The sequence below is a fragment of the Phascolarctos cinereus genome, unplaced genomic scaffold (assembly GCF_003287225.1).
Source record: "Phascolarctos cinereus isolate Bilbo 61053 unplaced genomic scaffold, phaCin_HiC Scaffold_3;HRSCAF=262, whole genome shotgun sequence".
Classification (NCBI taxonomy): Eukaryota; Metazoa; Chordata; class Mammalia; order Diprotodontia; family Phascolarctidae; genus Phascolarctos; species Phascolarctos cinereus.
In genome coordinates, this window is record NW_027555736.1 from 48,235,485 (window position 1) to 48,263,153 (window position 27,669).

Genomic DNA, 27,669 nt, shown 5'->3' on the forward strand with positions numbered 1-27,669 from the left:
GTGGCAGCAGAAGCGCTGCTGCGGGAGCGGGAGCGGGAGCGCGAGGAGGAGCCGGCTCGCGAGCGCGCGCGCGCTTGCCCCCTCCCAGCCCCGAAGCCTAGAGCGGAGGGGCTGCACCATTCGGAGTGCATCGTCCGTGCCTTGCCTTGCATTGCATTGCATTGCGTGGTTGCTCGCAGATTTTTCTCCCTCCCCCTTTCCCCCCACCCCTATCCCCGCTTCTTTGGCAGTGGAGCAGCCCTCGGGAGGGTGAGTTGTGGGACTGGGGTCGGGGGGGGGGTCGGGGGTGCAGTAGGGTTGGAAGCTGGAGGCCCAGACAAGCTGCCGCTATACATAGCCCCAGAGATCTGGGATTACAGGCTCCGGGTCTTGGAGCTTCAGGCTTTGCTGCGGAGGACAGGGCGCGGGGGCGGGGTGGGGGCGTTGGGCTGGGGACACTGGTTAACGGGCTGGGTGGGCTGAACCTCCATTCTGCTTACCTTCGCTTTGCGCCCCTTTTCCCCTTCACCTGCAGAGTGTGTCGAGGAGAGCCCAGGTGACCTTCGTTCTGTACAGGCTCGGGGTGAGGGGGTGTCCCCTGGACTGGGTAGAGGTGCGGTTTCTGCAGCAGGTGGGGAAGCAGCGGGGAGCTCGCAGGTTAAGGCGCCACCCAAGGCCCCAGTGCAATCCCCTCTTCCCCCATCCTTCCTTCATCTTCCTCTCTTAGCACTGCGTCCCCTTCCCCCCTCCATTGACGTAAGGCTTCATGGACCTGATGCCATTGCCTGGGTTTCCAACTCCTTTTCCTTAGAAACCACCTTCTCGTCCTTTCCAGTTCTGATATTTCCTGTTTCTAATACCTTCTTCCCTGCCATGGGGCTGTGTGGGGGAAGGGAAATCCTAGTAAGGCCTCTCGTTAAGGCCCTCTTGCTCTTCCATCCAGGAAAAGGCCAGTTTTGGGCATGGTCACAGAATCTGGCAAAGTTTAAAAAAAAATGAATTCATTATTAAAAAAAACAACGCAGAGCCTCAAAGTGATAGATTGTGGGAAAAGAAGCAAATATGGTCAAAGCTGTCCTGTGAGTACCCAGCTTGGGACCTCACCAAGTGGAGGCTTAATTGTGGTGAAGCTCTGATCTCTCCTGTGAGGACCAGAGGGCATCTCTCTTGTCAGTACCATGATTCAGCCTTTCCACAAATATTTACAAAGTGACTACTGTGTGCCCAGCCCTGGGTTAGATTGCACTGGGGAAGGAGGAACGGGAAGTAGGAGGTATAGTGTCTGCTGTATATAGTACAGTGGGAAGAGTACTGGGCCTGGAATCTGAGGACCTGGGCGTGAATCCTGGATCGGTTTGCTATTACCTGTGTGACCTTGGGCAAGTGACTTAATCTCTTGGAGCCCCAGTTTCATTATCTGTAAAATGAGGGGGTTGGGCTAGATGGAACCGTAAGGTCCCTTCCAATTCTAAATACTCTGACCCCTTAGGGAGCTCAGTCTAGTTGGGATGACAGGACACACAAATGAGAAGGTAACCAGTGATCAAAGTGATATTGGAGGTCAGAAGGAAGATCCCTGTGGGCTGGGGTGATCAGGGTCTTAAGTCCCAAGCTAAGTGCTATAGAATTAGGTATATGGTATCTGTGCTTTAAGTGAGTGTTTGGGGGTGGGGGAGAAGAGGAGTAACTCCTGGGCTGGGGTGTGGGGTGAATTGGATAGGAACACTCAGGCATACCTATGGAAGGCTGGGCATTCTTTGAGATTTGGCTATAAAAAGGAGGAGCACATGCCTAGCAAACCCTGAACCTTCAGACATTGGGCTCAGGACTCTGGGTTTTATTTTGTTTTGTTTTGTTTTACTGGAGGATCCTGAACAAATTGTTTCCGTTCTCTGGTACCCAAACTTACCCTAGACAATTGCAGCCCCCATCACTATTTCATGGGAATGTGGGGAATGGACAAGATAATGGATATAAAGTATTTTGACCTCTTTGGAGAGAGCTGCTGTAGAGACTATTGTTGTATATGGTTTTGTTCTCTGTAATTCCCTTGGGAAACTCATCTTCCTTACCCCTCAGTACCGTTTCCTCTACTTAAGGAGTCAGAGCTCAGAAAGACCTTCAGAGACCCTGATTTCACAGAGGAGGAAACTAAAGCCCAGTGAGGGGAAGGCATTTTCCCAAGGTCATAGACTTAGTAAATAGCACAGCTAGAAAGAGAATCCAGGTCTCCTAATTCCCAGGGCAGGGCTCTTTCCTCTGCACCACAGCTCCATTTCCCCATGATCATGTCCCAGAAGGCATTTTCTCAGCTCTCTGTGAAGCAACAGTGTCAGGAGCCACATAGAATCAGAGTCTCAGAGTTGCAAGGGACCTCAGAGGCCGTCCAGCTCAACACATACCTGAGCAGAAATCCTGCCTATGCCAGCCTCAACAAGTGAACATTCACACTCTGATTGAAGACCTCAAGTGATGGGGAAGTGACTTCCATGTTTAGCAGCTCATTCCACATTAAGATCATTGATTGTTAGGAAATTCTTACTTACATTGACCTGAAATCTGCCTCATGTTGACCCTAGTTCTGTTCTCTAGAGCCAAGTGTAACAAGACTTGTAGACAGAAATCATAACTCTCCCTATTCTATCCCTCTGCTCTAGTTTTTCTTCAGGCCAAATATCTCCCAGCTCTTTCACTCCATTCTCATGTGACATGTTTTCAAGTCCATTCACAGTTCTGGTTACATGTTTTAGCTTGTCAATGTCCTTTCTAAAATGTGAAACCCAGAACTGAATGCAATACTCCAAATGTAGTTTGACTGGGGAAGGGAAGTTCCAGAGGGTAAGATTGACATATAGGAAAACCTTTCCTGGTGATTAGAACTGTGTAAGAAAGTGTTTTTCCTCAGGATAGTCAGGTCAAGAAGCACTCTTAAGAAAGGATTTGAGGGTCACTTACTGAGTTTGGTTAGGAAGGGGATTCCTGTTCAGATACAGGTTGGGTGAGATGAATTCTAAGGTTCTTTCCAAATCAGTGTATAGCAGGACCATGACTTCTCTTTTTTCTGACTTCTGACCTCTGACCTAAGATTGCACTAGCTTTTTTGGAAGCCGTATTACTCACTAAACTTGAAGTCCATTGCAGAGGTAACTCTTCCTATTTAACTTTAACCATCTGAATAACTTGGGGGCTGCTAGGTGGCACCATAGTGCACAGAGCACTGGGCCTGGAGTCAGGAAGACTCATCTTCTTGAGTTCAAACCTGGCCTCAGACACTTACTAATAGTACGACCCAGAGAAAGTCACTTAACCTTATTTGCCTCAGTTCATCTGTAAAATTAGCTGGAGAAGGAAATGGCAAACTACTCCAGTATCTCTGCCAAGAAAACCCCAAATGGGGTCATGAAGAGTCAGATATGATTGAAATATGACTCAACAACAACATCTGAATTACTTAGGGTAATATTGGAGGACCAGGCCTTTTGATCCCCATGTCATGGCCTTAGACTCTTATTGTACCTCCAGCTGAGGAGGATATATGTGTGATCTTTCTCCTCCCCCCTCCCCCTCCAGCCCAGCAAGATGCTTTTCTTTCTAGAAGGCTGGATTCCAGAACTCCCATCACTTGGCCATGTAGTTCCACTCTTCTGGGACCACATAACTGAGAACATATGCAGCTTCCATGTTCTTCTACCACTGCTTTTCCAGGGCTAGCTACAGCAACTTAAGATCCAGAAACTCACTTCTCCACCATTGCCTAGCTGCTGCTACCTCTCAGGCCAAGAAACTGCAACCTTTGGGGCCAAAGGGGAGATAGCCAATTAGATTAGTGCTCAGAAAAGGTGTGTGTGGGGGTGTCAAAAGAGCATGACCCTTCAACTGACCCTCTTCTGTAGGGGATCGACCTAGGGGGGTGGCTCTGACCCACAACTGTCAATCAATTCACCCTCAACAAGAAGAATCCAAATTCTAGATGAAGATTCCTTACAGTGTATGTTCTTCAAGTTGATCAGGGAACCCTCTGATCAACCCTTGACATGTAAATCCTTTGAATTTATAAAAATCTGTACAAATTTAAGTTATATGTGTCTGTATGTTTCTTTTCTTCTGCTGGGGAAAGATAATAATAGCCCTTCTGTTATTTTCCTCTCCTAGTATCTCAGGGAAAGTGTAGATGGGAATGGATTATCTGGGTTTGCCCATACAAATGAGATATATAAAATTTTATAGTAGGTTGGGAGGGGGACAGTTTAGGGGTAGAATTAATCAGAGAAGACATCCTGGGGGAGATGTCTTTAAGCCAAGTTTTGAAAACTATAGTTTTCATGGGTTAGTGATTTGTTGAGAGGAACAGAAAAGGTATTATCAATGCAGGTGGGTGGGAGAGGGGTCATTGTTATTGTCATCAGCAATAAACATTTACAGAGCACCTGACTCTGTGGTAGGTACTAGGAATATGAAGTAGTATAAGCCAGGGTCCTTGTCTTCAGGGAGAATTGTTAGGGAGGTAAGACCATGGAAGAGAATCCATAGTGCAAGATGGGCTGAGGGCATTGGAATAGAAGATCTCTAAGTTTTCTTTCCAACTTGAAAATTTATGATTCTATAAGTAGCAAATGAGTGTTTAGATAAGAGGAAATTAGTCAGTGTGTGCCAGGGTGCTCTGGACAGGCTTCCTAAAGGAGGGTAGTAGGGTGGAATTTGAGGTGATTCTTGAAGTATTGATGAGACTTATACAGTCAGAGAGAAGGAGGTTGGGAAGGGCATGCCAGTTATGGTGAGCAAAGCAAGTACTATATCTGATTTATTTTTGTCTCTGTACAGAGTAGGTGTTTAGTAAATGTTTATTAAATCAGTGAACAGTGTGACATGATCAGAGGCACAGGGAAATCATGTTAAGAATAGTGAGTAGGATGGTCTGACTAGGACAAGAAGGGTCATTTCTGGAAGTAACAAGAGATGAAATTGGTGATGAAGACAATGAAAAAAATGATAGCAATAACATTCATTAAGCACTTTATGTACAATGCACTGTGCTGAGAATTCAAGTAGAAAGGCAAGATAGTCTTTGCTACCAAAGAAATGATGTTTGTTGATGGAAACCCTTGAATGCCAGGTAGAAAAGTTAATTCTTGGATCTGATAGGCAATAGGGAATTACTGTGAGTTCTTGAGTAGTTCTATGATACCATAGAAGCTATGTTTTGGGAAGAATATTAATAGACTTCAAGGATCTGGTTTGGGCAATAAAGGTGAAGGGAGAAGGGGAGATGTAACGAACGTGACCCCTGGGCAAAATGGAAGATGATCAAACTACAAAGTGAGCAGATCTGAGAAAGACCAGGATTTCCCCAAGAAAGTAGGGATACTGAGAAAGAGAGTGTTCTGTCAGAGACAGATGAAGGGAGTGCTTACCCTGTGAACTGGGAAACAGTAGAGGGTGGGGGTTAGATTTCTCTGAATTGCAGTACTTTCTAGTTTTACTAACTCATGGGGAGAAAGTGAAAAAGAGCCCTGAATTTTAGTATCCTGTTTATCCCTGGAATGCTGTGTGGTCGGTAGAAACGTCTTTCTCTTTGTTCAACATCTTAGTCACCCTATCTGTAAAATGGACCAATATGGCATCCTGCCTCCCAGTTTTGTAGCACATGAGTGGATGATAGGAGAGTAAGTTTCTTTAATTCAATAAGTATTTATTAAACATCTCCTATGTGGTAAGAACTCTGCTAGGTGTTGGGGATTCAAAGACAAAAACCAAAACAGCCCCTGCCCTCAAAGGGTTTACGTTCTGTTGGGGCTAGAGAGTAGGAAACAACATGTAGAAAGATAAATAAGTACAAAATAAATTCAGAATCATTTCCCTCCTCCCAGTGGAAGGCACTGACAGCTGGGAGATGGGGTAGAAGATCAAGAAGGCCTCATGTAGGAGGTGGCAGCTGAGTTTTGAAGGAAGATGGAAATTCCAAGAGATGGAGTTGAGGACTGAGGTCATACCAAGTATGGACAACAGCCTTGTCTGAACAAAGGCATGGAGACATGCGAGATGAAATGTTTTGTTGATGGGTCAGAAAATAGGTTAGTTTGGACAACTTGGCTTCTAACTTCTTGAAGCATGGGTTGGATTTGATGACCACTGAGATGCCTTCCAGCTTTCAAATTCTCTGGTATGGCGTAGTGGAAAGAATGGAGGATTTGGAGTCAGAGGACTTGGGTTCAAATTCTGGTTCAAATTCTCCTGCTTTAAAAAGTACCCAGATGACTAGGTAAATCATATAATATCTCTGGGTCCCAGTTTCTTCATCTGTAACATCAGAGAGTTGGATGAGATGACTTCTGAGGTCTCCATAGGACTTTGGATTTTTATTTTGAGGCAGTGAGAAATAATGGAAAGTTTTTTTGGACTTAGAGGTGATGAATCTGTCAAATTCTGGCCCTGTGATTTACTGATTTAGTTATCTTAGGGAAATCATTTCCCCTTTCTGGGTCTCGATTTCCTTATCTGCAAAATGAGTTAGACTAGCTGGCATCTCAAATTCCTTTCAGCCCTAAATCTATGCTCAAAACCAAGGGAGAATTAGATTTATTGTTAATAATTAACAAGGCCATATAATGTCCTTAAAAGATGGTCATTCATTCTCGGGAAAGAGTGGATTGCTATTTCCCCTTCCTTAAGTCCTTCCTTTTGCCCCCTATTTTGTAGATGAAAAGATTGAAACCCAGCCAGACCAAGTAACACAGTACATTGGGAATAGATCCTGCTTTCCTGTGTTACCCATACCTAGGCTCCCTCTGGAGTCCTTTTCCTTCTCCTCACCTGTGCTGCATTCCCAGAGACCTCCTCTCTAAGGTCTTCCTTTCCTGATTGGTGACATCCCTGCCAGGACTACCATTTTAGAATTGCTTCACCTCACTTTTACCTAGATATCTTTCCTACTGCATGACTACCCCAAGAAAACATTGCCCTGAGAAACCTCTGTTCTGGGGCCCTCCTCTCCTGATTGATGCCCTTCCTCTCCCTTCCTTTTCTTGAGGATAGAGACTGCCTTGTTTTTTGTTTTTGTTTTTGTTTTTCTGTTTGTATTCCCAGCACTTAGCACAGTGTCTAATACACAATAAGTACTAAATAAATGTTATCTATCTATCCATCCATCCATCCATTTATCTTTCTTCCACTCTTGTGTCTTTACTGAGTCATATTTTTCTGTGTGCTGTTCTTAATACACAAAGATAATTTTTTTTTTAGTTATATATCCAGGGGTGGAGATGGGTTTTGTTGAGTCATTGTTAACATTCCTTAATCCTTTCTTCTTGTGATTAGTGGAAGATACTTCTTAGCTGTTAAATTGGTCTGAGACTAGGGTTAGGAATCAGTTTTTGATGGTAGACTTTTGCCCATGAACAGGTTTATAAGGTCAGTCTGTAAGAGGTCAGTTGGTGGCCAGATTTAGGAGAAAGTATAGCTGAGATCAAGAGGTCATTCTGGCCAGTGTTAGAGGTCAGTCTGTGGTTGGACCTGGGATCAATCTGTGACCAAGGTTAGGATACCAGTCTGTAGTCATTCTTTGGCTAGATGTAAGGGTCAGTGTATGCCCAAGATTAGAGGCCATCAGTAGCCAGGATTTGGTACCCATCCTGTGACCAATTCTAGGGGTCAGTCTTAGAGGGTCAGTGTGTGCTTGGGATTAGGGCCAAGTCTGAAGTTTAAGTGGTCTATCATGGGGAGAATAGAGTTTTCCTATTAGAGAGGAACCAAACTTGTGACCTTGGCCACAAGTGTGTCCTTTCTGTATGGGACTGCCCCACCCTTCCTTTTGATAACATGGGGTCTTGGCCAATGGAATTATAGGATCATAGAACTTAGAGCTGGAAGAGACTTCAGGAATTATCTAGTCTAACCTCATTAAAAAGTAAACATTGTGTACAGTAATAGCAGTATTGTAACAATGATCAGCTGGGGAAAGGCTTAGCAACCTAATCAATACAGTGATCCAAGAGAATTCCAAAGGACCCATGAGGAAAAATGCTGTCTTCCTCCAGAGAGAGAACTGATGGACTCTGAGTGCAGATTGAAGCATAATTTTCTTTCTTTTTTCTACGTGGCTATTACAAAGTCTTTTTTAAAAGTGAGGAAGCTGAGACCTAGAGAGAGAAAGGAACATATACAGAGTCACACAGGTAGTGTTAAAATTAGGATTTGAACTCAGATCTTCTGGCTTTTAAAGTCCAATATTCTTGGAGGACAGAGAGAGCACTGGATGGAAGGGGTTGGGTACTTGGAATTGTCAGGTTGGTGGAATATGAAGTTGTATATGTTTCTGTGGGGAGATGGAGTGGGAAAATTGGGCAAGACTTGTTGAATGAGACTTATGGGATCTAGCCCCGCTCTGATCTGAGTGTGTGGATCGCTAATCTGTAGGTCCTTTGCCTGTAGTCCTATCTTCCCTCCCATGAGGGTTGGGGACATTAATGTTGGAGTCAAGATCTTCTCACTGGTTTTCCCCTAGATACTCTTCCTCCAAGAGTGCTCAGAGAGGGAGTCTAGGGTTCTGGCTAGCTGGCCTCAGCTACAGGTAGTATTTCCCAGAAGGAGAGTAGAAAGGGGACAAAGGAATAGTGTCACACCATGCTCTGATCCTGGCTTGCCTCTGTTTTCTCTTTCAGCTCAGGACAGAGAAAACGTGGATAGGTGCTTGGCTGCACCTGGGTGTCAAGGGCTGGTGTCACAATGGCAGGTAAGGAGGGATGCCAAGGATAGAAAAGGGATGATGTTTGGGCAGCAGAATGAAAGTAGTGGGTAGATTGGCCTGTGTCCCCCCAACTGAGTCCTGACTCAGCATAGAATCAGAATCTTAGCTCTGGAAGGGACTTTAAATATCTCACCTAATACAATAATTTCTTGTTCAACTGCTCTGACTGGGGCTGCTCTAACACTTCCAGTGATGGGCAAGCCCGTTCCATTGTTGGGCCATGCTGATTTTCAGGAAATGCTTTTTTACACTGAGTTGAAATCCACATCCCTGAAAAATTTATGAGATCTTAGAGCTCAGAGGGCCGTTAGTAATTGCTTCAGCCAAACTGTTCATTTTCTAGAGGAGGAAATTCAGGTTAAATGACTTTCCCAAAAAGTCATTATTGGGCATGGGTAATAAGGAACAGAGCAGGGATCTGAATCCAGAACTAATACAGTCAAAATTAGAAGAAAAGCAGGAAAGTGGTGGGAAAATTATGCAGCAAATTTCTTTGATAAAGGCCTAATTTCTCAAATATATAGAGAACTGAATCAAATATATAAAAATAAGAGCCATTCCCCAATTGATAAATGGCCAAAGGATATGAACAGGCAATTTTCAGAGGAAATCAAAGCTCTCAATAGTCATGAAAAAATGCTCTAAATCACTATTAATTAGAAAAATGCAAATTAAAACAACTCTGAAGTACCACCTCACACTTATCAGATTGGCTAACAGGACAGCAAAGAAAAATGTCAAATACTGGAAGAGAGGTAGAGCAATAAGTACGCTAATGCAGTACAGTTGGTGGAGTTGTGACCTAGTCCAGCCATTCTGGAGAACAATTTGGAACTACACCCAAAGGGCTACAAAACTGTGAATCCCTAGCAATACCACTAGTAGGTCTGTATCCTCTCAAAGAGATAAAAGAAAAAGGAAAAGGATACAAGACACACACACACACAGACACACACACACAATGTCCTTTCCCCTATGTATATGTATATGTATATATATGTAATGTATAGCAACTCTTTGTTTGTGGTGTCAAAGAATTGGAAATTGAAGGGATGCCTATCAGTTGGGGAATGGCCAAACAAATTGTAGTATATGATTGTGATGAAATATTGTTGTGCTATAAGAAATGACAAGCAAGATGATTTCAGAAAACCTTGGGAAGACATGAATTCATGCAAAGTGAAGTGAGCAGAAACAGAAGAACATTGTACACTACAACAGCAATATTGTAACAGTGATCAACTGTGAAAGACTTAGCTGCTCTGGTCAAAACAATTCCAAAGCAACTATGATAAAAAAAAAATGCTATCCACCTCCAGAGAGAACTGATGAACTCTGAGTGCAGACTAAAGTATACTTTTTTAGCTTTATTTTTCTTCCTTTTTTTTTTTGCAACGTGGTTAATGTGGAAATATGTTTTGCATGATATCACATGTATAATGAGTATCATATTGCATGACTTCTTCTCAATGGGTGGGGGAGGGGCTGGATGGAGGGAAAGAATTTGGAATTCAAAATTAAAAACAAATGTTAAAAAAATAAATTTATAAATGAAATAATAAATAAAAATTAATTTTCTTTCAAAAATGAAAAGAAAAATGTACCCTTTAGTCTTATCTGTTTAGACTGCCTAGCAGTGTGGTGAATGCTTTATTTACTCTCTTACTTGTTCTGAGTCCCCAACATCCTGGACTAAAGACCGCAGAGCATAGTGAGTACAGAGCTGGCCTGGGAACCAGGAAGAGCTGGATTCAAATCCTGCCTCTGACCCTTACTGGTCAACCTTTGAAAGCCCTTGGCAACTGTCTAAGACTAATTTATGCTGAGGAGGTGCCAACCAGCACTGGTAGAGTGACTGTCTCACCCTCATGCTCCTTAATGAATTACAGGTCAAGACCCCATCATTATCCCTGTGGACCTTTGACTCAGATCTCTCCAATGCAGGAGAAGGGGTGGGGTTAAGGACAGTATAGATTTTAAAACTCTCCGAGTTGGAAGATACATCCTCTTGGTCCAACTCTTCCTTCAGCAGGGATGCCCTCTATAGAATATAAGTTCTAGTCCCCCACCTGAAGGCCTCTAGGGACAGGAAACTCACTGCCTACAAAGTCCTTTTCGCTTCTGAATAGCTGTAATTGTTAGGAAGTTTTCAGTTCTACTGAGCCTGTATCTGCCTCCCTATGACTTCATTTCATTGTTCCTTCTTCTAAGACTGAGAAGAACAAGGAATTCCTCATTAAATATAAGTGTCTATGATGCCCAACAGTCCACGTCACTTGATTTGGCTGCTACCAGACTGGTCTGGCCAACTCTGAACCCTGATCTTGGATCATTTCCTTTGTGGGGAAAGAGTGGGCACCCTCCCAGCATTAATATTCCTGCCCTACTGTAGAGGTCTTGCCATCCTGACTCAATGTAAATACTAAGGTCCTCATGCCACAATGGGCTGGGCTGTAGGGAGAGTGGTTGAGTTGAGGGCAACTCTGGCTAGAGAAGGGGTCAGCTGTATTCCTCTCACTTTCTGCTGCTTATTCCCTCAAGACTTTATGTGGGCTATTGGAAAGATGATTGGGGTATCCAAATCCCATCTCTAACACTCACTAGCCATGTTATCATGGACACATATGTTAGCCTCAGTTTCCTCATCCTTAAAATGGGAATAACAATCCCTATGCTATTTCACAGTGTTGTTGTGAGACTCAGCTGCGACTGCATATAAAGTATACCACATACATGTTAGTTATTATTATTAGTAGTATTCTTATTTATTTTCCTCTCAGAATCCTTAACTTCCTTCAAGTAGAGGTGGGGAGGAAGAGGATAAAAAAATGTTAGCTGGTACTGAAGATGTTGTTGTCCAGTTATGTCAGTAGTGTGTGACTCTTCATGACCCATTTGGGGTTTTGTTGGCAGACACTGGAGTGGTTTGCCATTTCATTCTCCAGCTCATTTTACAGATGAGGAAACTCAGGCAAACAGGGTTAAGTGACTTTCCCAGGGTCACACAGCTAGTAAGAATCTGAAGCCAGATTCAGACTCAGGAAGATGAGTCTTTCTTCCTGATTCCAGACCCAGCACTTTGTCCACTGTGCCACCTAGCTGCCCACTGAAGATGATAAACATTCAGTAAGACAAAATGCTATAGTCTTGTTGAAGAATAAATACATGGGCAAATAAACAAATGAATGAATAAATCTTTCCTGATGCCCCTAGGGAAGAATACTTTCTCTTTCCTCCAGTTACTTGCATTTATTTCCTATGTATCACCCCTTCCCCAGAACGTGAGCTCCTTGAGAGCATGGACTCTTATCATTTTGTTTTTTGTATTCCCAGGAGCCTAGTACAGAGCATAATAAATGCCTGTCGAATTGAATTGGTCCATAATATGCAGTTAAGTGGTGTAGCGGATATAGTTTGGCCTGGAGTCAAAGTCTCAGACTGGGAATCAAGTCTCAGACACTAGCCCTATGATCTTGGGCAAGTCACCAAACCTCTGTTTACCTCAGTTCCTCATCTGTAAAATGGGGGTAATAATAGTAACTACCTCTCAGAGTTGTTGTGAGGATTAAATGAAATAATATTGTAAATGCTTGGTATAATGCCTGGCACATAGTAGGTACTCTATATATGCTATCACTACTGTTATTATAGTAATAATGATAGCTAGCATTTATATTGTGCTTTAATATTGCAAAGTGCTTTACATATACCATCTCATCTGATCATGACTTTGGTTTGATTTATGTTTCTGCTGCAGAGAAAGTGAACAATTTCCCTCCCCTGCCCAAGTTCATCCCACTGAAGCCATGTTTCTATCAGGACTTCGAGGCGGAGATTCCCCCTCAACACCTCAACATGACGAAACGCCTCTATTATCTCTGGATGTGTAAGTATCAGCAGGCTGGGATGGACATGGGACAACATGGGTTGGGGGAGAAGTGCAGGAGATTGTGAGCCCTGGGAAGGGGCTGCTGTCTGACTCATCCCAGAGCACAGGTTTGGCCTTTGAGGTTCCTTAGGCTTCTGCCCCCTAGTTTACTTGTATTCTAGTCCCTGCTTAGTATCATGTAAGTGCATGTACCTTACCTAACCTGCAAATTCCAGCCCATGCCTCACATCCCATCTGGCTACTCACCAGGAAACCCTGGGCTTACCTGGGCGTCAGGTAAAACAGTCTCCCTCTAGACCTGACTTGTAGACATCAGGCTCCTTCTTCCTGAAGGATTCAGTCCATTCAGCTTTGGAAGTCTGGGGCTGAGCCAAGTAGCATGCTCCATTTCCCGTCCAGCCACCCAGAGGAAAACCCAGGCCTACCCAGGATTCTTCCCATCTCCCCTGCTGCCACATGTGTATGCCCTTTACTTGGCCCCCTGGTTTTTACCTTTTAGTATAGTAAACAAATTAATAATTATCCTTGCTATGGAAAGGGCATAGAATGCCCTATTAGCATTGTAAGTAGGAACTTACTTTGGGTTTTCTATTCCCTCCACTCCACCTGCCCTGGTGACCTGTAGAGCAATACTCCCTGGGCCATTTATTCTACCTTACCTTTGTTTCTCACTAGGTTTCCCTTTCTGTGCCTTTGTTTCCCCTTTCTGTGCTTCAGATTTTCCTTTAGGCCAGGGGGCAGAGACTAGATTTATTTCTTTTCCTCTCTGAGCAGTTGGTGGGGAGGAGATTTTCTTTCTGAGGAGGTCTCCTGCCCCTCTTCTGTCCCTTGGGGTCTCCCTTCTCTCCTATGTAATTTTTTTCTCTCCACCTTATCTTCTTTTTCACTACCTTTCTAATGGTGGCATCCCCTTAGTGAAGCTCTGGGAGCTGCCTCAGACTTTGGAGATCAGGTACCTTGAATGAGTTCAGGATTGAGGAGTCACCACTCTACACTACAGAGAAAGTCGCTGTTCTGGGTGTCCAGCTGAGAAATAAGTGTTTTCTGGACAATCTGACCCTAACCCTAGGCCATACCTAGTATCTGCCTCTTCCAGCCATGTTTTTGACCAATCGGCCCATCTACCACTATTCACTTTAGGGCACTAGGGGTGGGGTGCGAAACCAGAAATGGAAAGAAACATTTGAAGCTTAGAACTGATGTCTGATTTCCTACCTCTTCCCCAGCTGTGGGCTTTGCTGTCTGCCCATGATCTCAAGGCAGGTTTGCAGATGGCTGCTTGCCAATGGTGCTGTAGAAGAAACATGTTTCACTCTGCATTTTGGATGAAGTCTGTCAGAGATACTTTATCCAAATTATAAGCAAGTTACAGTAGGGTTGACTGAGGCCATCTCCAGGCTCTGAAGGAAGGATGGTGTGGAAGAGGGCCTGGAAACAGAGAGAGAGAGAGAGAGAGAGAGAGAGAGAGAGAGAGAGAGAGAGAGAGAGAGAGAGAGAGAGAGAAAGAGAGGGAGGGAGAGAGAGAGAGCCTTGAAACTCTTTGAACCTGTTCATGGACTAAAGTTCACCTACTCTTTTCCCTTAATGGGCACTATACTCCACACAACCATTAGAATCTTAAAGGATCACTGACAGTTTTGTACATGCAACAAGTAGGAAAAGGCTAATTCTTTTAAGAAAGATTTCCCTATCTCTCTATCCCAATCACTATGAATTCAAGGATTCCTAGTGACATTGAAACATACCACGCATTTGGCCATCTCCTGTAATGGTCAGAGGAATTTTCCATAAAAGAGGAAAGAAAGACATTGTGGTAACATTTAAAGATTCAGCCAGGCCTCTGTCTAAAAGTTATAGCCTTACCTCTTATGGATATAGTGGGACAAGACTCCCTCAATTAGGTTTGATCATGGGTTTTTGAAATAGCCAACTTGTGATTATGTAAAGAGAGTTTTAAAAATAACCAATTTATACATAATAACTTCACCTTGATGTCTCCCTGGCCTTCCCAGGGATCAACATCCATCTGAAAATGGTTGAATGCATTTTTAGCACTCCCAGTAGATGGCCATCCACCATTTTTGCCTTGCATAGTAAACTGCTGATTTGTTAGCATAAACCCTTTGCCAGGATCAAGGTGCGAATTTGGGCAATAGATAAGCCAGATTTATGTCCCCAAGGATTCTATCTGATCCAGAAAATTCCAGTGCTTACAAATAGAACAAAATATAATTATTTTAAAGCTAACTTTGATTCTAGCAAGTCTTGGGATTGGTTTCTAGGTGTAAGGTAATACATGACTGTCATGGAAAAGTATTCATCTTTTGTACCCAGTAAGCTTATAAAAGGCCTTTCTAAAAGCTTCTAGTTCTTTCTGGGTCTTTCTAATCCCTCATCTCATTCATATATGACATACTACATCCCTCTTATAACACATTCCAAACCAAACACCAATTATTAAATTAAAAATTGTAAGTATAAAAACAACTGTGACAGCTGAAAAACCCAAGAGACAGAGTTTCTGGGTAATTAATAATTTATTAATAGGACTAGCTAATAATCAATAAATTGATGGTCAGTGGTTTTTTTCAGTAACCAAAGACACCTAATGGAGACACTGAATGCCTTAAATATATATGTATATTTCCCCCCCATTTATTTATTTATTTGTTTGTTTATGTATGTATTCATTCATTTTAATTATTTATTTATTTGTTTGTTTGTTTGTTTGTTTATTTATTTATTTATGGTGAGGCAATCGGGGTTAAGTGGCTTACACAGGTAATGAGTGTTGTGTCTGAGGCCAGATTTGAACTCAGATCTTCCTGACTCCAAGGCCGGTGCTCTACCTACTGCGCCACCTAGCTGCCCCTTTAAATATTTTTTTGAAAAGGAAATGACTCAGCCAGGAGATACCAACCCTGATTAGTGGACATTTAAATGAGGAGGTGGGCTAGAAGTCTTCAGCTCTTCCTGCTGAAAGCTTGGCTTGATCTCGAGACTCTTGCCATCTGGACGGAGTAATTCATCTCCACCCAGACCACTCTGATTAGTGTTCTTGAGCTGGGTCACCCTAAACTCCAGTAGAGGAGGGCAAGGACATAGGCCCATTGCCCTGGGGCAAGAATTCATTTAGATTAGATTCTGTTTACACTTTAAGCAGAAGTAAGGTCTCCTAGTTGGGTGGGTCCAACCCAAGAATGAGGAGAAGCTTGTTCTCCAGGATTAGGGCAATCTCGTCTATCAGCCAAGTCCTTCAGAGACTGGTCCCTGAATGAGGAAATAATCCTAATTTAATAATTGGTTGTTAATATAATAGCAAAATAATAGCTTCTTTCACAATGATAGGAGATTTTATCAAGAAAATTATCATGAGAGAATTAAAATGAATATGCTACAGCTGTAGGGTCCTGATTTCTAGGGGACAAATCACTAACTCTGACATTGGCAATGCCTACTGTCTAGACAACCTCTTCCACATTTTGTCTCCATTCTTCGTATTCTAAGTTCTTGTGACATGCACTGTTTTCAATCCATGCTCATGTTTCGTTGTTCTCAAAGGTGGCCCTGCCTACTTATTAAAGCAAAAGAAAAAATTGTTAGAAGATTTGAATAAATTTAGAATCAAATAACCTCTTAATAAGCTGACATAGCATAGCCATCTTCCCATCTGGTAGGGAGGGCACCTAGTCAACAAACATTTATTAAGCACTGACTGTATGCCAGGCACTGTGCTCAGTGCCTCAGGCTCCAATATCTTTAAGTTGTTCAATTAGACAAGTTCATATCCAGATGTTTAAATTTACAAAATCTATGGAGCTTCTTCAATACAATCAGTATGGAACTTTAACATCCAAAAAAACAACTTTCTAAATATCTTATTTAGAGGCCAGTAGGATTTCCAACCTCACAAGGTCTCCTACACTCTTTACCAAAAACATTAACTTTTGACATATTGGGTTATACACTTTTGAGTACATAGATAATACTTTTCTGGAAGAGTGTTCTTCAAATAAATGCTTCTATTATGTGACAGAATGCAGGTTTATAGTAGCTGAAAGATTAGACATTTGAGTGGTTGGATGGCTCCCCTTTTTTCTGGCTGTGGTCTACAGGAAACTGATTGGATTGGGGAGGCCATGAGGATTTCAGTAGTTCAGGTGAGAGATGTTGAGAGCCTGACCTAGGGTGGGGGCCATGTGAGCAGAGAGAAGAGGACAGATAAGAGACTTGTCATGGAAGAATAAATAAAACTTGTTAATTGATTGGATAGGGGAAGTGAGGGAGGGTTCACTCCAAGGTTTCAAACCTGATTGTTAAGAAAGGTGATGACCATTTGGGGAGTATTATTCCACCTAAGGAGAACTGGAAGTGGGTTAGATTTACCAGTGAAAACCCAATTTAGCAAAGAGACAGCTTGATCTTGGGGGTTTCCATTATAGAGCTTTTGTCTCAGGGCCTAGATTTTTTTTTTTGCCTTTTTGGTGAGGCAATTGGAGTTAAGTGACTTGCCCAGGGTCACACAGCTAGTAAGTGTCATGTGTCTGAGGCCAGATTTTTGAACGCAGATCCTCCTGACTCCAAGGCCAGAGCTTATCCACTGCACTATCTAGCTGCCCCTTCAGGGCCTAGATTTAATGCCTGTAAATATATCCCAGAGCCTGTAAATATGTATTCTATATACTAAGACCTGGTAAAGCCCACAGTGCTTGTTCAGGAAAGCTTTGGGGTCTTCCTGATCCAACAGAATTCTTTATGGCATCAAAGTGGCTCTGGCTTCATAAAACACAACTTGGACTGCGTTTCCTTCCTTCCTTCCCTTTCTTGTCATCTTTATCAAGAGTCCATTGTGTGTCTAGCTCTGGACATGGATCCAAATTGCATCTTGAATATGTTTGCTGTGTGACTATGAACAAGGCACTATACCTCTTGGAATTTCTTCATCTCTAAACTGGGGAGAATTCCTGGGCTACCAATCTCCCAGGGGTGTGGTAAAGAAAGCACTTTGTAAGCCTTCGAGTGATATCGAAATATGAGCAATTACTATTGTTAAGTGTTGGGGGAGGGGGACAGAAGAAGCAAAGGGAGAAAGCCCAATATCTATTTCTTAACAAGTACCAAATTGTTTTGATGTTTCCCATTTTGGGTCATCTTTTGAGATCTGGTACTTCTGGTCCTCTTTCCTTCCCACTTTTTTTTTTCATTATTCCCTTTGCGATTCTTGACCTTTTATTCCTTGAAATGAATATTGATATTTTTTCTATCTCTATAAAGTAGTTCGATTGAATCAATATACAATTAAATGTTGGTGCAATGGAATGTTGGCATAAGGTTCAGAAAACCTGGTGGTTTGCCCATATGGCTGTGTGCCATGGGCAAACTACTCAATTGAATGAGAATATTAATACCTTCTCTTCCCTACCTCATGGGGATGTTGGGGGGGTCAAATGAGATCTGCTATATTTTTGCTCTCTGAAAATTAAAAAGAGTGATATAAATAATAAATATCATCATTATTATCATTAATCAAACCAGGATGGCCAATAGGTTTCTTACTTGCCTTATACATGTCTCTCGTGTTTTTGGTGGGTGCCAGGCTGTCCTTTGGGAGAGATAGGGAAAAGACAGGGAATTCACAGTCTGGTTGGGGAAATCACCTTAAAGTTAAATGACAATGGAAGAAATTCCTCATTTGGTTCTTTCTACCATTTATTTAAGGGCCATTTCCCAGAAGGCTTTGAGTAGAGTCTCTCTTTGCTTTGCTCCATGATACCTGAGTGGATGCAAAAGTGGGAGTCCTCAGTTCCCATCCTGGCTGTCACTAACTTCCTGTATGACTATGGACAAGTCATTTCCCTTCTCTGGTTCTGTTTCCTTGTCTGTTGAATGAGAGGTTGGGATAGGTGGTTCTTTAAGTGCCCTTCTACCTCCAATATTTTATGTCTAAGCCTTTCTCTCCACCCCCATCGTCCCATCTGATTCCAGTGTCTGTCCACAGGTCCCTGTTGGTACAAAGAGCTGATCCTGGGATGGGGGGTGAGGTTCAAGTTCTGAGACCTTATCTCATTTAAGTACTGGGAGCTTATTGTCTTTGGGAAGTATCAGAGACCTTACACACCAGGTGTTCCCAAGATCTCTAAGGATATTCAGGAATGGCACCTGTGGGCACAGAGCAGTGGGCCATGAACTTCTTCCCAGTTAGAGATTCCCTGGGGTGGAGGAGATTGGGAGGGTGATTGCCTCCTGGCTTTAGAGTGAGCTGGGAGTGGTGTGGGAGGAGTTGTAGCTCAGGCCAGTTGTGTTGGTCATTGGTCACTCCTAGGCCCCAGAGGTTTGGGAAACTGTGAGATGGATTTTCTGGCCTTAGGAGTTTTTGCTTCTTGGCCTGGGAGGTCTTTGAGGTGCAGACACCTCTTTCCGCATCTTCCCAGGGCTGGGGAATGATGGGTGCCCTGAGGTCTCAGCTTTCTTCTTACAATTTCTGTCCTGTGTGTGTGTGTGGTATGTGTGGTGTGTGTGTGTATGTGTGCTTCTGCATGCGTGTGTTTGCAGTAAACAGCATCACATTGGCCATGAACCTGGTGGGCTGCTTGGCGTGGCTGATTGGAGGCGGTGGAGCCGTTAACTTTGGACTGGCCTTTCTCTGGTTCATTCTCTTTACCCCCTGCTCCTATGTCTGCTGGTTTCGGCCTATTTACAAAGCCTTCAAGTAAGTGGTCGCTGCTGAGCCTAACCTTTCTCCCTCCCATCTCAGCCCCCTATACTTGTCTTTCCTGTCCCCCTCCAGTACCCCTCTCTTTTTCTGTCTGTGTCTCTTTTTCCTTGTCCTCTTTTTGCCCCTCCTTCTGTTTCTCTCCCTTCTCTCCAGGACTGCCTATTCAGAGGGTTTGGGATCTCTTGCCCCAGATATTTAGACAAGGCCTAATGATTCCTTGAGAGGTTCTTCTGAGGCAGGCAGATAGATATTACAACTCTAGAGAGGCCCTGAACAAAAAGCCTAGCTCTGGCAGAGGCAGTTGAGTGCTTCAGAACTCCCTTTGAAATAGCAGGAATGTTCTAGCTTTGCCTAGTGCTTCCTACCCCGATCTCGGCCCGTAGAGTTTCTTCAATCTGTGGCCTAGGGAGAGTGTGGAGACTTTTCCCATCTAGGTTCAGAGCATTTATAGCCGGAAGGGACCTTTGAAAAATATCTAACTAAACTCACTAATTTTATATATAGACAAGGAAACTGAGACCCAGAGAGGTCAGAGATTTGCCCAAGGTCACAAAGGTAATGAGTAACATAAGCAGGATCCCAATCCAGGTCTTCTGGCTCTCTTTCTACTTTTTTTCAGGCTGCCTTTGATAACTCTGGCCTCTAAGGGCCGCTATAAACACAAGAGCCCCAAGCAAAGCCCTAACCATCTGCAGTCTCATAAAATCACTCCCAGTGGTTTTTGGTTAACATCAGGGGCACCAGGGGGGAGTCATAATAGCTGCCCACTCCTAAACTCTCCCTCCATCCCACCCCTTGTGGCATCATATAAAGAAAAGAACCCATGCTCCCATTAGAAGCTCTACCTAGTAGCCTGGCACCCAAAGAGCTGGTGTGGCCCACTGGGTGAGATTTGTCCCCCCTGGACCTAAGGGGGTTATAATTGTCTTTAGCTCATTACAAACTTGCTGGAGTTGCAAGAGCTGGAAAGTTCTTAGATCAAGGAAGCTCCTGCACACTTCCCGACCCTTCCCCGCCAATGGCGGCTCTGCTCTGCTGGATGACCCCAGCTTTTCCTTCTCTTCTTGCAGATCAGACAGCTCTTTTAACTTCATGGCCTTCTTCTTCACCTTCTTGGCTCAACTGGTCGTCAGCATCATCCAGTCTGTGGGGATTCCTGGCTGGGGAGTCTGGTATGGAAGGAAGGGCTGGGGAAGGAAGGGTTGGTCACTGGGAGGGGATGGGGATGATATGGCCAGTACTGAGAGAGTAAAGAGCCCTTCAGGCACATTGGAGGCTTAGCCCAGGGCAGGGCAGTCCTCCAGAGGACGGAGACAGAACCAGGCAGATTTGGGAAAACAACTGGAATTTGGGGTAGTGGAAAAGTTAGGGTCTGAATAGTACTCCCCCGGCTTGTTTAGCCAGGGAAAACTCTGGGGCTTGAAATAGATTGATGGAGCCCGTAAATTATGGTCTGAGAAACCTGAAATACCCAAGTCCCCTGGAAAGAGGGAGATGCTTTGGAACAATTTTGGAAAGAAACAGAAAAATTAGTCTGTTTTCTTGCTGAAAATTTGCTGCATATAATCAATATTTTTACTATGTTTCATATTTAATATCTTAGAAGGAAGAATATCACTAGTAAGGACATTCCCCCATAGAATCTCTATTTGCATTGCACTGAATGCCAGACTTTCCTGGTATTTGCTTTGGGAAATACTGGGTGAGAGCAAAGGGGAGAAAAATGGGGAGATTAGAAAAAGAGTGTCTTGTAGTGACTATTGGAGGAGAGGAATACTTGCTGTGACTAGAAACCTTCATTGTATGGTACTGGGATGTCCCATCTTTGGGTCAATGATGTGGGGTCTTTCCTAGTAATAATGGGAGTGTGTTCCTTCTCAGGGCCAATGGGGCAGGATTCCTCCCTCTGACTATATTGTGGTCTGTCCCAGTGCCATTGGAGTGGGATCCCTCCCGGTTCCAATGGTATAGTTCTCTCTGCGGCAGTGGCTTGGTTCTCCCAGTGCCATTTGGATGGTAGTCCTTATTGGTACCAATGGGGCAGTCTACCTCCCTGTGCTAATGGGATCATCCTGTCTTGTGGCAATGGGGTGGGTCCTTAACTGGGGTTCCAAAATCTTGCAGTGGCTGGATCGCAACCATCACTTTCTTTGGGACCAATGTGGGAGCTGCAGTGGTGATGCTTATCCCCACCATCATGTTCTCCCTCATGGCTGTCTTTTCCTTCATCGCCCTCAGCATGGTATGTAGGCCCTCTGGGGCATCTGGGGTAATCAAGGCTGGATGGAGCTGGCAAGATAGCTGGGCTGGGAATCAGCGTGAAAGCCCTGAAACCTCTCTGCTCTAAGGGGACCTGGGCTGGCTAGGTCACCAAGAGCCAAGGCTATATCTACACGGGAGCACTGAGGGAGCATTAGCTCATTTGGAGGTAGATACTTGGGCCTCAGACAGAAGGGGCTCCTCCCAGGATGCTTGCATTTGATGAGTTTGGGGTTTCATTTTGGTCCAGACCTGTGATTTGATTGGTGTAGGAAACTGCCCAAGGGAAACTGCCTTTATGCATTGGGATTGGCAGCTGTTCTGCTGAGAGTGTTGGAGTTTCCTGGAGCCCTGGGAATTTCAGTGATTCACTTCTGTCAGTGGCAGCATTTGAACTTCCTCGCTGTACCATGCTGCCCTCTCATCCATTTGATGAGCCCCATTAATTTTTCCTGGAGTCTGCTATAACATTTTTGCATGTGGATCGGCTCCAGTCTCAGCTCCTGCTCCTCTTCTACCTTGTGCCCCACCCTGCTTCCCCTTTCTTCTTTTCCCTTTCCTCCAAACTGATATTTGTGACAACTCCATAGAATTTGGAACTCCAAAGGAACCTTAGACTTCATTAAATTAGCGTCCCCATTTTGTAGATGAGGAAACTGAAGGCCAGAGGGAGGTTTTTTAAGTTCACACAGGTATAGTATAGTTAGGAGCAAAGCCAGGATTCAAAGCCCCTTCCCTTCCCACTGTTCCATCCTCTCTTTCTAATCCTGTTGAGCTTTCCCACTAGTAGACAGAATATGGGTTGGGTGCTAGGACTTCTGGGTTCCCATTCTAGTCAAGCCATTGGCTTTCTTGGTACCTTTTTTCCCTCAACTGGAAAAAAGAGAAACATCAGCCTATTAGAGGAAAGGATGCTCATCTAGAAAGGCCTAGAACTTTGGGGCAGGAAAGTTTTGGATTTTCTTTTCACTTAACCTTTTTTCTCTCCATCTCTTCCCCTTTCTTCCCAATCCCATCCTTCTCATCTCTGTCCTCTGACTGCAGGTTCATAAATTCTACCGGGGCAGTGGTGGGAGTATAAGTAAAGCCCAAGAAGAGTGGACTACTGGGGCTTGGAAGAACCCACATGTTCAGCAGGCAGCCCAGAATGCTGCCATGGGGGCTGCCCAGGGAGCTGTGAGCCAACATCAGAATCCATACTCTGCCACCCCCAATTACACTTATTCTAATGAGATGTGAACAGGAGACTGGGAGGGCAGGGAAGGGGGAAAGTAGGAAGGCAGGGAGAGGAGAGGAGCGGATCTAAAGCTGCCTTGAGGCCATCTTGGTGATTAAGTTGGGGTTGTACTTTCCTATCTTTTCCTTTCTTTCCCTACCTTCCTACTTTGTAAAAAGGAAAAGAATTACATATATATGTATATTTCCCCTCTCACTGTCCCAACCCCATTTTCCCTTTGTGGTATCTGCAGAAGCCGTGGGTCCATGTGGCAGATGGTGCTATGTGGTAGTACCTGTGTGTCTGTGTTTCATCGTGATCTAGTGTAGAGTGGAGACACCCATTGTCGTGGGCTAAGTATGTTTTAGAATCAAGCCAGTCCCCAGAGCCACGGCATTCTGGTTCCCTCCCCTCCCCTTACCCCGCCTGGACCTCATCTCCAACTTGATATGACAGCTAAAGACATCCTCTCTGCCTGACTTTGGAGCTGGACAGGGCTGCCCGTTACAGACCAGCTCAGGATATTGTTCCCAATGGACTCTTGCCCACCCTGCTCTCTTTCTCTTGAAGCTGTTAATTGGGGGTGTGGGTAGGGGAGGAGGTATGGACTTCTGAGATGTCTCCTCTTTACCACCTCTTAGCTCTTCCTCACTGCCATGGTGTCACGAGCTAGGGATGGTTTCTTCAGTGTGTTAGAAAATGACAGTATTAGTGTATGATTGATACACTACAGGGCTGAGTTAACTATCCCACCTGCTCTCCTTTTTCTTTGACTTAGCCTCTCTTCTTCTCTCTAATTTTCTATTTTATTGCTTCTCATCTCTTGCACTCAGTCCATTTCCTTCTCCCCTGTGCCCAATGTGTATTTTTCCCTTGGCCTTCCTGAAACCTAGTGTTTCACAGATTGAGTCTGAGCCATAGGAAATGACCTAAGTCAGATGGTTTATTCCCTGCCTTTATCCAGGGCTGAGATGAGTGACATCTCCATCCCTTTGCTGGTCTCCTGCCTGGTCCTTCCAAGCTTAGGGGAGCTGAGATGCCCCCAGTCCCACACAGTGCTCTGCTGGCCAGGTGTGGGTATGGATGGTGGGGTGCCCCATAGCCGGAAAATGGATCTTTGGAACTCCTTAATAGCTTTGTGTCATGACAGTGTTTGTTCCTGGAATGAGGGAGGAGTAGCAAGTAGGGGTAACTTGAATAGTGTGTGCATGCAGAATATAGAAAAGTGTTCATGACTTTGAGATCTCAGCCTGCAAAGACAGAGGAAAGAGGCCAGACTTAGACAGGGAACAGTTTTTCAAGCCTCCATCAGAACAAAGCAGTGGCTTTCCCTGTCCCAGGTTGTTTCCTCTGACTCTCTTCCCCTTCTTTTTGGCCCTCTTTCTTCTCCTCCTCTTCACAGCTTAACCTGCCCACCCTCACCAGTGACGCTCTGAGACTTGAGACTTTTTATCAGGTTACCCTCTAGCCTGTTGAAATCCTGTCCATGCCAAAGGCTCCCTTATCTCTACTTACCTATGGCTGCTCAACCCTTCCTGTTCCTCCTTGATGCCCAGTGGTATTTGCATGTTACAAGGGGAAAAAACTAGCTTCCTTTAAAGGGCAGACATTCAATCACTTCTTGACAGTTGATAACAATCATCATCTGGGACTAACAGGTAAAAGTGCAGCTTGAGTTGAGAATGCTGTGGTATACACTCATATATCTGGAATGATCAGGGGTCCCTGCCCAGGGAGGCTAAACAGGTTATAGGCATCTAGCAATCTGGGGACGTGAAGGAGACATGATCTGTTCTGACCTTTGAAACACCATGGTAGCTGCATGGCATGATGGCTCCAGTCTGCAGGCGCAGGAGGAATTGATAGGGTTTTGCCCTTGGCCCTTGAATGTCTGCCCTGCAATGGGAATTAAGGTCTCTGGTCCTCAGGTGTCCTCAGCCCTTGACCCCAAATGGAAGTGAGCCAAACTGGGTTGCTTGGTTCATCAGAAAATTTCTAATCATGCTTGCTTGGACTTTATTCATGTGCTCTGTGTGGCCAGAGACCTCCTTTGGGTACTCCCACTCACACACCCACTCCCCAGACACAGTCCCAGTCAATCTGATGGACAGAGATGATACCAGTGTAGAGAAGCTCCGATCTAATGGGAATACACAATTTCACAATTTCTAACCTCAAGCACTCCCCTCTCCAAGTCTGATGGGGAAGAAATAAGCTGTTTTCAACATGGAACCCCTCGTCTGCTGGGATCTCTACTTTTGGAGAGTTCTTAGTCTGATGAGAGGGACAGGACTCAGAATATTGACTATGGACTTAGCCAGACAAATCTGTAAAGACACATGTGACCAGCCTCAGATGGAAGCACTGTGAACAGAAAAGAATTTCCAACAGGAGAGCTGTCTCGACTTCAGGGCCTTCAAAATCAAGGAAACGTTGGCCACTGTAAATCTTACCAGCTGATGCCAAGAGTCCCTGCGGCTGAGGCCCATTCTAAGCCTCACTGTCTTTGGGGTCATCTTAATATCAATCATGACTTGGAGAGAATTGTATGGGGCTAACAAAACTTCATCCCCCATGACACACAGAGGCTTCTTCCCACTTCTACGCCAGCGTTGATGTTTGGCTCCTTGCTCAGCACAAAGGCCAAAATTTGGTCTTCTGTGTTTGAAAGAAGTGAAGGTTGCTGTCTATGGACCATTCCCATTAGGGTCAGGCAGCAATAGTTCTCCACCCACTCTCCCATCCTTGATGTCTCCAGTTGCTTTATACACTGGCTTCTGTATTATGACCGTCAGTCTTTGTGAAGGGCACAGGAAAAAAACCCAAACCCATTCTGAATTTCAATCCTGTATATGATATTGAAAGGGAATACTTCATCCAGCGGCGACATCAGCATTCGTACCAGCGTGCTCAATATGATGCTTCTTGTGGCTGATCCCCTCTTCTGCTGCTTGTTGATCAATAGAGACCAGATAGAGGCTTTGGGCAGACCAGCCATCTGCCGTCCTGGGGCCTCATGCAACCCTGGTTGGTAATCTCTCAGATACTCTGGGTCCTTTGTTTATCCTCCATGTGGCTGACTATGTGATCGCTTGACATCTGAGTGCCCTTTACAGTAGTGAATCTCTCTTTGCTACTGTCAGATTTATCAGGCCTCTGGGGCTCTGGGCCCTTGCCTTGCCATGGATTAACACAGGCAACTTCAAGAACCTTTTGGAGGCCCTTTTGGGTTCCCTGCACTTAGGGAGCCAGTGATCCCTTGTAAGAACTGAAAACTGCATGGGAAGACTTTGTTTAAACTGGTTCTCAAGTTTGGTTCTGTAGATATCTAATTCCACTTTCCTGTTAATTGCTTCTTTCCATAGGACAATAAGATACTAGCTTCGGAACCTAAGGTGACTGGGTTGGAGAGTCACATAGTCCTAGAATGTTAGAACTGAAAGGGGACTTAGAGACCATCTAGTCCAACTCGTTGCATTTTAGAGATGGGGAAACTGAGGCCAAGAGAGAGGAAATATTCGCTCAAGGTCACGTAGTTAGCGAGTGGAAAAATCAGGACTCAACCCCAGCATTTCTGGGCTCTCAGTCTCATGCTTGCTTCTCCGGACTATGTTTTCTCTTCCACATGAGACCAGACAAATGCTGCTCCCTCCTCTGCCCCATAGTGGAAAGGGATGATAGGGTCAACAGGTAAGTTGTCCTTCACTTCTTCTCCTGTGTCCCCAGCCCCAGATTCCTGGTGCTGTCGGTCCTTTTTAGAAAACTTGTGACTTGCTTTCTGTCTGATAACCCCAGAAGATCCCTACAATGCAGCGTGAGGTCATTTTCTCTCAAGCCTGCTTCCTATGAGGATCATAATTTCACTGGGACTTTTACCTAGTATTCTGTCTGCCGTGTTCACTTTGCATTTCTTCCCAGAGTCCTTTCTGCTCAGACCTGCTGGAGACCACAGGCCAAGCGGTGATTTTAGGCTAACAAATGGGTAGGTTATGTAGTCTTTGGCCAGAAGCCCAGTCCATTGGGTGCTGCCCTAGTCTGCCCTCCCAGGAAGTGGGGTCTCTGGTTCTGGGGATCTATGCACTTCTCTGCCCCACCCCAGAGAAGGGCTGGGAGGGCTTGCATTCTCTCTCTCCTTCGTAGCTTCTCTGAGAGGCAGGCGGTTCCTCTCTTCCTACATTCTGAACTAATCTAAGTAAGAGGTAGGTACTTATTGTCCGGCTCGGGCAAAGGGAGAGGAACCTGGAGAAGATGCCAATGTAGGCCTAGAGCAGGGGTCGGGGTGGGATTGAGGGGAAGGGGAAGGAGTGTTCTCTGGTCCCTTGTCAGCGCCTGGCCCTCTGGAGAATAACTGAATTTTCTTTTTGTTCTGACACCCTCCATTGGACAGAAGGTATTTTTATGTTACTCACTGGGGGGTGGTCACATTCCCTGTGCCAATCCCCACTTTGAGCCATTCTGTGTTTGTCCCTGGTAACTGAATGTCGACTCTGTAGACTTATTAACAATAAACAAGAATCATCTGGCACCTTGGACTCGAACTGTGTCCTTTGTCCTTAGGTGGAGCTCATTATACTAAGCTCATCACTGGGTTCCTCCTCCTCCTCCTCCTCATCATACTTGGATTATTTTTCAGGATTCTGTTTATGCAGCTTGAGCCAATGACAAAACCAGTCTGCTTTCAGTTCTAGACAGTTGACAAAGAATTGATTAAGCACTTAATATGTGCCCGGCACTGTGCTAAATGCTGGAGATACAAAGAGAGTCAAAAACGCTGTCCCTCTCTTCAAGGAGCTCACATTCTAATGGTGGAGATGACATATAAACTACTATGTACATACAAGATATAGACAGAGTAGATGGAAGGGAAT

General features: G+C 44.5%; 1 protein-coding gene across 1 annotated transcript; it reads left to right on the plus strand.

Annotated features, from left to right (window-relative positions):
• On the plus strand, window positions 1-27,326 carry SCAMP5 (secretory carrier membrane protein 5). Its single transcript, XM_020994527.2, has 7 exons — window positions 1-249; window positions 8,637-8,707; window positions 12,480-12,608; window positions 19,164-19,320; window positions 20,397-20,498; window positions 21,451-21,568; window positions 22,630-27,326. The coding sequence occupies exons 2-7, from the start codon at window positions 8,701-8,703 to the stop codon at window positions 22,822-22,824; spliced, it is 708 nt and encodes a 235-aa protein (XP_020850186.1). The 5' UTR covers window positions 1-249; window positions 8,637-8,700; the 3' UTR covers window positions 22,825-27,326.
• Window positions 27,327-27,669: the final 343 nt, after the last annotated feature.

What these genes read in the sequence shown, in the direction of transcription:
- SCAMP5 (XM_020994527.2), top strand. An exon ending in CCTCTATTATCTCTGGATGT is followed by an intron (nt 12,609 to 19,163) that starts GTAAGTATCAGC and finishes GTGTGTTTGCAG; the next exon opens with TAAACAGCATCACATTGGCC. An exon ending in CCTTCATCGCCCTCAGCATG is followed by an intron (nt 21,569 to 22,629) that starts GTATGTAGGCCC and finishes CTCTGACTGCAG; the next exon opens with GTTCATAAATTCTACCGGGG.